This window comes from Ursus americanus, chromosome 22 (genome assembly GCF_024610735.1).
Source record: "Ursus americanus isolate L20-20 chromosome 22, mUrsAme1.1.p, whole genome shotgun sequence".
Taxonomy (NCBI): domain Eukaryota; kingdom Metazoa; phylum Chordata; class Mammalia; order Carnivora; family Ursidae; genus Ursus; species Ursus americanus.
In genome coordinates, this window is record NC_142148.1 from 26,991,855 (window position 1) to 27,003,964 (window position 12,110).

General features: G+C 54.7%; 1 protein-coding gene across 4 annotated transcripts in view; it reads right to left on the bottom strand.

Annotated features, from left to right (window-relative positions):
* Window positions 1-2,589: 2,589 nt before the first annotated feature.
* The window catches only part of ANGPT4 (angiopoietin 4), a 42,888-nt gene continuing 33,367 nt past the window's right edge, over window positions 2,590-12,110 (bottom strand). For 2 of the 4 annotated variants that reach the window (XM_087853705.1, XM_045807609.2), the window contains 4 exons: window positions 11,659-11,760; window positions 10,013-10,179; window positions 5,479-5,609; window positions 2,590-4,595 (listed from right to left, as the gene is read on the bottom strand). In XM_087853705.1, coding sequence (XP_087709831.1) covers window positions 4,435-4,595; window positions 5,479-5,609; window positions 10,013-10,179; window positions 11,659-11,760 — 561 coding nt within the window. In that variant the 3' untranslated portion in view covers window positions 2,590-4,434. Of the gene's footprint in view, window positions 4,596-5,478; window positions 5,610-8,965; window positions 9,144-10,012; window positions 10,180-11,658; window positions 11,761-12,110 lie in introns of those variants that run through there. The other 2 variants (XM_087853707.1, XM_087853706.1) reach the window with 2 other exon arrangements.

Consider the following 12,110-nt stretch of genomic DNA (forward strand, 5'->3'; position numbering starts at 1 on the left):
AGATTTACAGGGAAGAAAAATATTTAACCCACTGAATTTTGGGGTCTTCTTGTTACAGCAGCTCAGCTTGTACCCTAAGTCACTGTGAGACTGTGGACAAGGCATGTGACTTCTCTGAGTCTCTGTTTCCACATCTGTAAAATGGGGTAATCCTGGAACCCATTCGGATTCAGAGATGGTCCATGTAAACTAGCACAGAGGAGGCCTACAGTCATGCCCCGTGTTCCCCCCACGTCCCCCTGGTTGACCCCGTGGAGGAGACACTCCCAACCTCCCATTTAGCCTGAGGGCAAGTCCCTTATTTTCTCTTCCTCCTTCTGACTCCCCCACTGGCACCCAGTGCAGGGCATCCACACAATAAGGCCCTTGACTCAGTTTTACAAACTAAAAGTTTTGGTTTGGGCCAGCCTCTCTCTCTAGCCTGTTAAGTTCTGTGAGCACAGGACTGTCTTGTTTGCTCCATCCCCATCACCCACTGGCCTTGACCCAGGCAGATCCTCAACACATGCTTGCTATGTGAATGAATGCACGCACGCAGGAATGAATGCATGAGTGAATGTTCCAGGCCTGGATGTCCACCATCACCTGGAATCCGCATGATTCCCCTGTGAGCCAGCCCCCAGGCTCCCCAGTGTGCAGACGGAGAAAGGGAGGCTCTGAGAGTCCTGACAGGGTAGGGCAGGAACATGTTGGGTGTTAAAGGTCTTTGGACTTCCCTGACCTCAGGACCCATGAGAACTTCCGCTGTGCAACCCCTCATTCATCTAACACAAGGAAGTAACACGCTTATGCTGGACACGGCCTGGACCAGACCCCATTCTCCCAAGCGCTGCCCCATCGAAAGATGCTGCTGTTGCCAAGGCAACGCTCTTAGCTTTCGGAAGCATCTTTAAATGGGAGAGGTGAAGGCTCCCACAGACACCAGGGGGAGAAAAATCTTGAAAATGGGGTCCAATCGCCCCAGCCAGCAAGACAGACCATCCTGATGCTGGCTGCTCCCTTACTCCCTGCAAAGGGCCACCTTTGACCTCAGCCATGGCTCTGGGGTGTGCACAGTGACTCTCTCCCTCAGTGTGGGATCTGCTGTTGCTGGGGACACACACAGACCTTAGGAACAATGTGATCAGGTGTCCGTGGTAAAGGCAGACTGGTCTTGGAGACCTTTCCAGAAATTTCCTTCAGTCTTTGAAATAAGTAGAGGGGACCCTACTCCAGTATTCTTGTGGTTGGTGCCAAGATGCCCCAGAGAGGCCTGCACGAGGAAGGCAGCTCATAGATGCAAGACTGGCTGTGCCACCTTGGATGAAACCCTTGCCCTCTCTGAGCTCTAATTTCTCCATCACTACAATGGGGAGAACGCTGGTCTGGTGTAGGGCGAGGTGACAAGGATTCTGCATGGGAACCTGCAGAGTCAGGTACCCCAGAAGCCAGTTCCTATGCGTAGGGGCCCCGAGGAGATCCAGCCAGGGCCAAGGCCACACCAACCATGCCCCCACAGGGGCCTCGTGCTGCCCAGAGTCCTTCCACTGGTCTTGTCCGCAGCTTCGGTGGCTCAGCATCACTGTCTGGGGGCTTATGGAGGTCAGCAGCTGCTCTGTCCTGATTGCATGGTTGGGAAACAGAGGCTCAGAGAGGGCCAGGAACTCTGCTCCAGGGACATAGCCAGGACCGTGAACCGGGGTCTGACATTCCTGGACAGGTCACAGCTGTGTCCTTCATAGTTTGGGGCAACTCCGGGGTGAGCTGGAGCCTGGGGCCCGGCCTTGGGGGTGAGGAGGCTGGGAAGGGGGCAGAGACGGGGAGAAGGGAAATGGGAGTCAGAGGGATGGAAGGAAGTAAAGTGATTGCCAGTTTGGAAATAATGCCTGGAAACTGCTAGTCCACGTGACTTGGGTGGGACTGACCCCACCCCTGTTCCAGGCATGATCAGGTGGCCCAGGTCTGGTCAATCAGACGCACAGGATAAGTGCAGAGATGGGCACAGGAGGACCAGTTCCAGCTGGAGAAAATCATGCCTTTGCTGGAATCACAGGGACAGGGGACTCTCTGACTTAGGGATGCTCAGCTGGGAGGACGTGAACCCAGGGCTGCTGGAGCCACCTGTCAGGAGAAAACCTGGCCAAGAGTAAAGTCAACATGATGCATGCAGGGCTGAGAGGTGAAGAGGGATATTGGTTGAGCCCCTGGATCTAACCGTGCCTGAATCCACCCCTAGACTTCCTGGTATGTGAGTCAATCCGTTCCTTAGGATCGGGTTTCTATCCCTTGTGCTGGAGAGTCCTGGCATGGAGGAGGAAGGAGGGTAGGAAGGAAGGATGAATATTTAAGAACAGGCATCTGAGGGTAACCCAAATCAGCTTCTCAGCCTTTTCTAGAAAACGAGTACAGACCGGGATTTGGGCCTCATCCCACCCAGTGGAGTCTGTTTCTGGGGTTCCTAGCTCTGTCTTCATTTCTTCTCCAGCGCGCACCTGGCCGATGAGCTCTGTGGTACAAACGTAAATGCCATGGATTCGAAAACAAATGCTCACCTTACTTGGGTCCCAAAGAAGGGAGGCATGTACTTGGGGGTGAATTTCCTCACCCCGCTTTCCTCTTTGGGAATTAACCTTTATTAGGCGCCTGCTCATACCGAGCCCTGTTACAAAGCTGACATACAGGGTTTCGTCGCCTCCTGCCATGGCCCAGCCAGGAGGGCGCGTCATCTCCATTTCACAGACAAGGCAACTGAGGCCTTGAGAGGCTGAGCCACCAGCCTCCAGTCCAGGAGCTGGAGCTGGTCTGTGCAATTGCAGAGCCCCGCCCACAGCACGACTGGGCACACAGTAGATACTAAATAAAGGCCTGCGAGCAAAGGCTGTGTGAGGCCATGTGGGACTTCCGGGCAGCACCTGCCCCTCAGTACTTTTCCCTCCTGCCTCAAAGGCCACCATTGGCGACCCCATCCTTTGGTCTTTTCAAAGAGATCGGCATTAATCTGGCTGGCTTTGCTCAGGGGACCGGCTGAGGCGGGACTCAAGGACATGTGGGAAAAGGTGGTCCATTTCCACCACCCCAGCCTCATCCAGAAGAAAACCTCCTGAAGACAGAGGTGTACCCTAGTGGGAGAGCAGGTTGGTCTCGGCTGCTCTGGGTGTTGGCTGAAGATGGCAGGAATGTGCAGGCCTTATCAGGACCGAGGAGGGTGACAGTGATGGGGGTGGGTGGCAGAGCGGCTGTGGCCCCTGTCTGACCCTGTCCTCCAAAGGAAGCTCTTGGGGAGCCCCTGGTCTCCCAGACCCAGGCCAAGGCCGGCTCTGCCCCACACTCCCACCTCCCTTGAACCCCAGCTGCAGGATCACTGTTGGATCAGGTGGGAGGAGAGGGCTAGGGTCCTGGCTTGGAGGCTGGAAGGATCTGAAAATGGCATTCTGCCCAAGGCCGAGTGGACAGTCCCCAACACTCCCTGAACTTGAGCCAAAGTGAGCTAGGGTTACAGGGAGTGCTGAGAGGGTAGCCTCCAGGTGGAGATCTGGCTTCCTGAGGCCAGAAGGAGCTTGGCAGAACCCCAGCCCATAGCAGACTGGAAACTTAGTTCTAGACCCTTCTTCAGGGGTGACGTGTGTCTTCTTTAAACCAAAGCTTCTTCCAGTTGTTTTTAGAGGCTGTTTGAGACTATCACTGTGTCTCTTGTAGCTAGAAAGGGTGAGTGCGGACGGGGGTGGGGAGATGGGACTCCTTCTCGTCACATTTAACCAACTTTTTCCAAGGGCATCTGCCCCGAGATGTTCTGGGATAAAGAGGGCCTATTTTCAGATAAGGACACTTGGAGAAAGTGGCCCACTCTTACCTCTTCACAGGCAGTCAAAAAGCATATGACCTCACTAAAGGCTCTGACAAGTCCTGCAGGTAAGAATGCCCATTCATATTGATTTAACCTGGTGTTTCCCTCCCTCACTTGACCATAGGTACTTTTCGAGGAGAGCCTGAGTTATTCTCTCTGGAACACATTCTAGGACACACTGGGGGTAAAGAAATCCTTTTTAGATCTTCTGGAGCCCCCAAGAGACCAGGTCAGAGCTCCAGACACTGGGGCCTAGGAGGGGTGGACTGTTAGTCATGTATTTCTTGGAGGACCTACATGAAGTCAATTCTCAGCTCATTCAGGGTATTGTGACCCTCAAGCTGGCAGGGGACCCGTGCAGGAGACAGAAGGGAAGAGGACAGAGGGATACTGTAGAGGGAGGATCCCCCCATTACCCACCATTTCACAACTTGAGGGGAGCAGGGAGGCAGCTGACCCTCTGACTCCTGGGCAAGGAGGGCTGGCTCAGGGGACCCAGGGTATCCAGGACAATGCCCTGGCACTGTGTCCTGTGTTTGGGGTCCAGCTTGTCCAGGGGATACTGAGTCCCGGCTCGTCCTCCGGGTCCCGCCTCCAGGCGCGGCTGCTTCTCAGATGCCCACGGGGCGCACCATCATGCGCGTGGCCCGCAGCGAGTAGCTGGGGCCCTGGAAGTAGTGCCAGCGGATGCCGTTGAGCTTGCGCGCGTGGTGGCGAGCTGGGTAGTAGATGCCGTTGAGGTTGGAGAGGCCGCAGGCATCAAACCACCATCCTGGTGGAGGGAGAGGAAGAGGCTTGGGGAGGCGGGGGCCAGCCAGTGGGGTGAGGGCAGCCCCCCACCCCTGGGACTAATCAGGGCTGCTGCCTCCTCCGGGAGGCCAGCTCACAGAAGATGGGCCCGAGTGGAATGGGTGTGGGGGCGGCAGGGAGACGCCCAGGCCCTCTGCTCAGCCTGCAGGCTCTGGAGGGCGGTACCTCAATGGCCCCGGAGCTCGTGTCTGTCTCTCTGTGGGGCTCCGTCTGATGTCTCTGTCTCTCTTTGGTCTCTGTTTCCCTGCCTTTCCTGGTCTGTCTCTCGCATACTGTGTCCATCTGTCTTTTTCCATCTCCCCCTCTGGACTTCTGTCCCCACGGAGCTCTCTGTGTCCACTGCTCTGTGTGTCTATGTCCTGCTGGCCTTCTCGTCTCCATCTCTCCCTGTCTCTGTGTCTCCCACTCACCCCATCTCCCTCTCTCTGACCTCTGTCCCTCCCCAGGAACACTACTGGAGCCAGGGTTGGTGGGGAGCTGCCCCTCTGTTCTCCTGCCCAGATCTCCCCATCCTGGTCCTGCTTGGCCGGGGGAGCAGATTCTCAGGCCTGGGGTTGGGACTGATCAGGCACTGCACCCCACCTCAGTGCTCCCCTAGTCCAGTCTCAGAGGAAGATCGGTGGTGCCTGTGTTAGGATGAGGAGAGAACTGGAGGGAACCTCAAGAACTCAGTGGGGGAAGGGATGCGGGGGGGTGCGGCCAGGCCAGCCCATGGGTGGTTGAGACCCCGACCTGTACCCTCTTCCCGACAGCACCTGGCCGCACGAGACCTGGGTGGGGAGGTAAAGGGGGTGTCCAGCCAGGTGAACCTGTGGGCCAGCGGGGCTTCAGGCCCCCACACCCACCTCCGGACAGCATCTGGGCACACTTGCAGAGACAGTTGTCATTGTCTGCGTCACGGGTGCTGAAGTTGGTGCCTTGCAGGACCAGGCTGCTCTGGCGCCCTGCTGAACCGCTGTACCCACTCAGAGAAAGCCTGGAGGCCACCCGGAGGTGGTGATGGGAGATCACAGTCCAGAGTTAGGTCGGGGCTAGTTGAAGAACGACCATCCCCCCCTTCAAGAGGATTTGTCCTAGGCTGGGGCTCCCCTCCATTTGTTCTGGAGGGGGCACCCCAGCTTAGGGTGCTTGGGTTGTCCCTGTCCCTGGATTGCCCTCCCTGCTTGCTGCCTCCCAGGGACAGAGCACCCGCTATGTGCCAGGCCTCCCTCATCTCACTGAACCCGAGTCTTGGACAGGAATGAGAAGGATCAAAATATTATTACTAATAATGAGGACAATGGCTAACATTTTTTTGAGCACCTACTGTGTGCTGGGCATTTTGTGGCTTAGCTCCTGTTCCTGGCATCCTCAAACACCCTAGTATTTCCATCTTACAGATGAAGAAACAGATCCTGAGAGCCAAGGGAGGCTGCCCCAAGCCTCAGAATGGAAGAGGGTGAGAGCCAGATCCCAGCCCATGGTGGCCTGCCTTGGGAGCTGTGTGCATTTTGCTCCCCAGCTGACCACCCTGCAACCCCAGCCCTCTACCTCCAGGAAGCCTTCCCTGACCACACCAGCCCACATGGATCGGTGCCCCAGGGCATCCCCAGCTCTGTGACTTGCACATCTGCAGCCAGCTGGGGAGGGTTTCTATTTCTCTGCCAGGCTATGAGATCCTGGGGGGCACGGCCAAGGCTGTGTGGTGATTACGACCCTGAGCTCTGGGGACAGAATGTCTGGATTCGAATCCCAGCCAGCTCGCCAGCGGCATGACCGTGGGCAGACTGCTTCACCCGCCAGCTTCAGTTTCTCCTTCTGTTAAAATAGTAACGACAGTAATGTTATCCGTGACGACCTCGTTCGTTATTGTGATCCGAGGCCTTCGGTGTGCGAGGAGCGCAGAGCGGTGCGGGCCTGCGGCAGACACTCATCACATGTAGGGCTTGTTGGCAGTTGTCCCCGCGTTCCCGCCCTGGACACACGGCCACCATGGGCTCTGGCCCAGCCTGACCGGAGAGGGTGTTGGGTGCTTGTAGCCCTGGCAGCTGAGGCGGGGACCTGCTTTGGGAAAAATTAAGAGGGTCCTACGGGTGGAGAACAATGGACCCCAGATGCAGCCAGGGCAGCTCAGGGCAGCTCTGGTTCCCCCAGGGCAGGGCCTGGGAGATGCTGCTAGTGGGACAAGAGGGAATGTGGGGCCTGGGCGTGGGGCCTGGCTCAGCCCCTGCACCGCCCACCATGGGCCCTGCCAGTCTGTAAGTGAGGCAGGGACATGGCTCGCAGGGTCCAGGTGCCCTAACCATGAAGCCCTAACTGTGCCCTTAAACATGCGGCCTGAGGCTTGTATGACTGGTGTCGCAGCCCCCCTGTAAAGGAGCCCAGCTGGCCAGGAGCTCCCAGGGGTGGGGACAGGCAGGTTCGCCCACTGGCTCCTATAGTCCTGGCTTCTCTTTGTGGCCATTAGAGGCTCCCCTTGAGGTTTCAGTGATGTCAGTTCAAGGTCAGGCTTGGGGCTCAAGCTGAGGTTTGGGGTGACGTTCAGTCTGAGGTGTGTGGAATCAGGGCTAGACAAAGCCGATGGGTCTCACGAGGTCATTTCAGCAGCGCTGGCCTCCCTAACTGTCTCCAAGTCCTCAGCTCGGGCTCTGCCTCTCTTCCCCTCCCCTGTGGGAGCCAGAATGGGGATCTTGTGACCTCTGGAGAATTCTCAAGTAGGGGACCAGGAAGCCCCGTGGGACCCATCGTTCAGATGCACTTTGAACATGTTCATGGCTCAAGCCCGGGGATGTCAAACACACACGTCTCTGGGTATTCCCAAGCTAGGCACACAAGGTGTGTTTTCCACGTGTCTGTGGATCTGTGGGTGGGGTCTGTGTGTCTACAGGTGCGAGCATTTGTGTGTTTGGAGTTTGTGCAGCAAGATCCTTGGCCAGTCCCGGCGTGTGCTCTGGCACCTGTCCCTGTGCCCGGATGACGTGTGTGTTACCTGGGAAGAACCTCTGCGTGTGTCTGGGTGTGTGTCTGTGCTCGTTCGCGTAGCTGTGCACTTGTGCGAGTCTGTGCACTCCGTAGGCCCAAGCACGTCCCCCCGAGGGGTGGTGAGCCCCTCTGCATGGGCATGTGTGTCCGTGCACCCCCCGGGTTCCCCTGCATGTGTCTGTGTAGATCCCGCGCCTGTACGCAGCTCTGGCTGTGTGGGCACCACTGGCGGGCACGCGCGGTGTCTGCGTGTGCCCATGCCTGTCCGTGTCTCTTCTCCTCCCTCCCTGTGGGCCTCTTGCTCTCGCAGGCTAATGTGCGTGCTTTAGCCAGGCTCCAGAAGGCCCCCACGATTGTGTCTGACACATAGGAGTGCCCCTCCTGCCCCTGACGCCCAGGCCCCAGGGCTGACTGGGCTTCCCTGTGGGGACTCTCCCCATCTCACCGGCCGGCCCACTTTATGGCGGGGGCACCGGGGCCAGCGTCTGTTCTGTCGCCCTCTCCTTGGCCCTTCTCTGGTAGGTTCCAGGCCTGTGTCTTCCAGGATCTCCACCCTCAGGCTCCCGAGCTTTTCCTGAACGAGCAGGGATTCTTCCTTATGATCTTGATAGAGACTTGCTCGGGTTTGGGGCATCTGTGGCCAGCGGGATGTAACTCTCTGTCTGCCTTTTTTCCAAACATCCCCTCTGCTTGGGATGCCCTTCCTATTCTCTCTTTGTCTGGAGGATGCCTACCCTTTATAGGCCTTACCTCCTCCAGGGAGTCCTCCCTGTTTGCATGAGCATCTCTATGCCCCTGCGCTTTTCCCATAGGCAGCTACTGTCTTCCCAGGAGTGTGGGATTGCCTGTGCGCATGCTCACCCCCAGACACACAGGACACCCTGGACTGTGAACCAGACACTGGGGATAGGAATAGCAGTGAACTCACACAGAGCAGGCCCACCAAGCGTGTGAAGGGCTGCCTTGGGGACAGCAATTACCATGTTATTTGCTGAGCATTTACTAAGTGCCAGGTACTGTGTTAATGCTCTATGTGCAGTATCTCATTTGAGCTTCGTAACACGGTGAATAAGGTAGGTGCACCCAAGGCACCCATTTTACAGATGAGAAGGCGGAGGCACTTCTTCAGGGTCCCTCAGGGAGATAGGGATGGAATCAGGACTTAAGCCTTAGCTTTGGTGGCTTAAATAGGAGTCAGCAGGGTGTTATGGTGACTCGCTGGTGAGCTTGAGGAGTAAAGAGGGCATCCAGCCAAGCCCTGGCTAGCCCAGACCCAAGACATGGTTCATTCAGCTCTGAACCTTGCAGTTTAAGGAAGACTATGATCAGATTGGGGTGGGTCCCGTAAGGAGGATGTCAGGACAACTTAGCTGGAGGATTGAGGGACATTTAATAAGAAGAGAGAGGGGTGGGGCACATCATTGAAAAGCTCCCCAAGATGGAATTAGACATGAAGTGTATAAGGACAGAGAGCCACTGGAGATTCTTTTGGAGGAAGTGACCTTCCTGTCAGTGGAGGTATTCCAGCCTGGCTGGATGATGACCGTGGCTGTGGAAGAGATTCTAGCATCATGGGAAGACCCAGATGGCACATGAGGTCCTTTGCAGACCTCTGAGTGTGAGTGTATGATTTCAATTCTGTCCTTTTCAAAGACAGCCAGGGCCCAGTCTTATCTCCAAGAACCTCGAGTTTCTCAGAGAGGCAACGTCATGTAGCGGAGACACCCTGAGTTTTGGTAGCTGACGGATCGGAGTTCAAATCCAAGCTCTACCTAACTTGTAAGTTTGGGCAGGGGACTTAAGCTCTGTGGCTGCTTCCACATCGCTGAAGTAGGTACAGCAGTGCTTACCTCAGAGTGTTGGAGGAGGATTAAATGGAGGAATATGCCGGGAACATAGTAGGTACTCAATAAATGCTCTTTTTAGAGACCTAAGAACCATGCCAAGGGAGGTGTGGGAGACCTTGATGATTTTACATGATACTCATATTTAAGCCCATCCTGCAGTTAAGAAGCAGGGGTACAGAGAAGCGAAAACCTTGACTTGCCCGAGTTCACAGGCGAGCTGGAACAGAGCCAGAATGAGCTCAGGTTCCCTGATTCCCTGCCAGGGACCTTTCCACCTCACCCCATAGCACGGGACAGCCTGGACTCCCTGCTCTGGGCCTCAGTAATATGACTGACCTTAGAAGGCCCTTTCCTGCTCCTGGGCCGGCAGCGTCAGTGACATGCTCTCCACCCCACCCAGTGGCTAGGACGTGCTGAGTGTTAACCAGCCGCCTCCAGATCCTGTGACGTGTGCCCAAATGGGGGACAGATGGTAGACACAGGAGACGCCCAGGGACTGACCCCTGGTGCAGACTCTACAGCCACTAGCCCGGGACCCTGGCCCACCCACCAGCCTGGGCCCCGAGCCCACCTGTACAGCTGCCCCTCGCTGCCCAGCTGGAAATGCTCATACTGGGCGTAGGCCTCGTTGCCCTCCCAGTCTTGCAGCTCCACGCGCAGAGAGTAGGCAGCCCTGCTGGTGAGCTGGTGCACGACCTCGTTGCCCAACCAGTGCTCCCCGGCCAGGTCACCGAAGCCCTGTGGAGAGTGAAGGGTAGGAGTGGGTGTCATGCTGGGATGGGAGGCTGCACCCCTGGCTGAGGAGTTGGGCTGGGCCAGGCTCCAACACCACTTAATCCAAAACCACTTTGCCTAATGATTAAGTCCATAAAGGACAGTGTAGGCAGGCCTAGGGATGGGAGTTCCCCACCTCCTGGGGCAAAGGGACGAAGACTTTTCTAAGTGTAAAATTCTGTTAAAAATAATTGAAATCACATTTCTACGGAGTTTAAGAACAAGCAAAATGAATCTGTGGTCATAGAAGTCAGAATAGCAACTACCTTTGGGGGGAGTATGGACTGGGACACACAGAGGCACTGGGGGGCACAGGGAGGGCTTCTGTGGGGCCAGCAGTGTTGAATACCTAGCTTTGAATGATGATCACATGGGTGAATACCTATGTGAAAATCCACTGAATATCTTAGGCCTAAGACTTGTGTACTTAGCGGGTTGTCTGTAGAACCTCAATAAAAAATTAAAGATTTTAATCAGCTGCATAAATTGTACAGCAAACTTTGTTCAGTGACATGGCAGCTGCTGCAAGATTTCAGCAACATAGAAATGCAAAGCTGAGCACGTTAGGTGTCACCAGTGTCCCAGGGTGAGGAGAAACCAATGGCCTCGGCCAGAGCAACAATTCAGCACCAAGGACAGGGGCACCTAAGCCCCACTACCCATTTTAGCCACAGGCGCTGCTGATCAGCCTAATGATCAATATTCAGGGCTCTTGTGTATTTCTGCATCTGAGTATCCTCTTTCTTTTTTTGCCATTTCAATAATTGTTTAAAACCCAACTGGCTCAAGAACACTCCTATCTTAATTTGGTATTTTTTTTTAAGTATTTATCAAATGAACAGTAAGCAGACACAACTAATGATATCATTGCATTTCCACGTATCTTTTTCTATTTCTTTTGCTTGTGGAAACTTTAAGAGCTTTTAAGTCAGCTTGCCAAAAATCCTTTATTCAAAATATAACTAACAGATTGGAAGATAATCCAGCATTACATCTCATCTTGTTAAACGCATGGGTCTTTGAGCCAGCAATTCCATGTTAAAGAATCTCTCCTGCAAATGTGATTAGATTAATGTGTGCAAAGACAAGGACATTCGTTTAAGCAACGCAGCCAGGGGTGGGCAGGGGAGATTATTTCCTCTGCTCCATTTTTTTGTATTCTTAAAAAAAGTTTAAGCAATATGTATATATAATCTTTCCATAAATAAAAAAATGAAGTTAAACTTGTATTCCTAGGATATGTGTCAGAACTTGCAAAAAGAAGGTTCGATTTCCGGTGATGGAGTCCCTGACAGTGAATGTGCCCTGGGAAAATCTGTTTGAAGGTGGTTGGTTTTAGTGGGTTGATTTTTTTCTGGGAAGGGTCGAGGGCAAACCGGTGCCCTCTCTATGATCCACCAGGTTTCAGGGCTGAAGAGCCGTTTCCTGGGGCAGCAGTGTTACCTGTTTGTAATCTCTCCAGTTCCTCTGGAAGTTCACACTGCCATTCTCCCGGCGCTGGATAAGAGTCCACCCGCCTCCATTGGCCTCCATGTCACAGAACACCTGGAAGGAATTGGGTGGTGGTGGGGGAGGGAATTGGAAGCCCCCAGAAGCTGTCAGAAGCAGGTCTGGGCCAGTCCAATTTTGAGTTGGCCGACATTCTTACAGAGCAACAAGTGAGCCTGGTGGTCAAGGGTGTCAGAAGTATCCAGGTTCATACTTCCCACTTACTGTCATCCTTTCTCTAAAGTCGTGGGCAAGTGGTGCCCCCTCAGAGCCTTCCTTTCCTCATTCATAAAATGCAAAGTATTAAAACCTTAACCTCTTTGTGCCTCAGTTTCTCACCTGCAAATTGGCTTGATGCGAGAACTATGTAAGCTGAGCCATCTAAAGAACAGAGCCTGGGCATACCA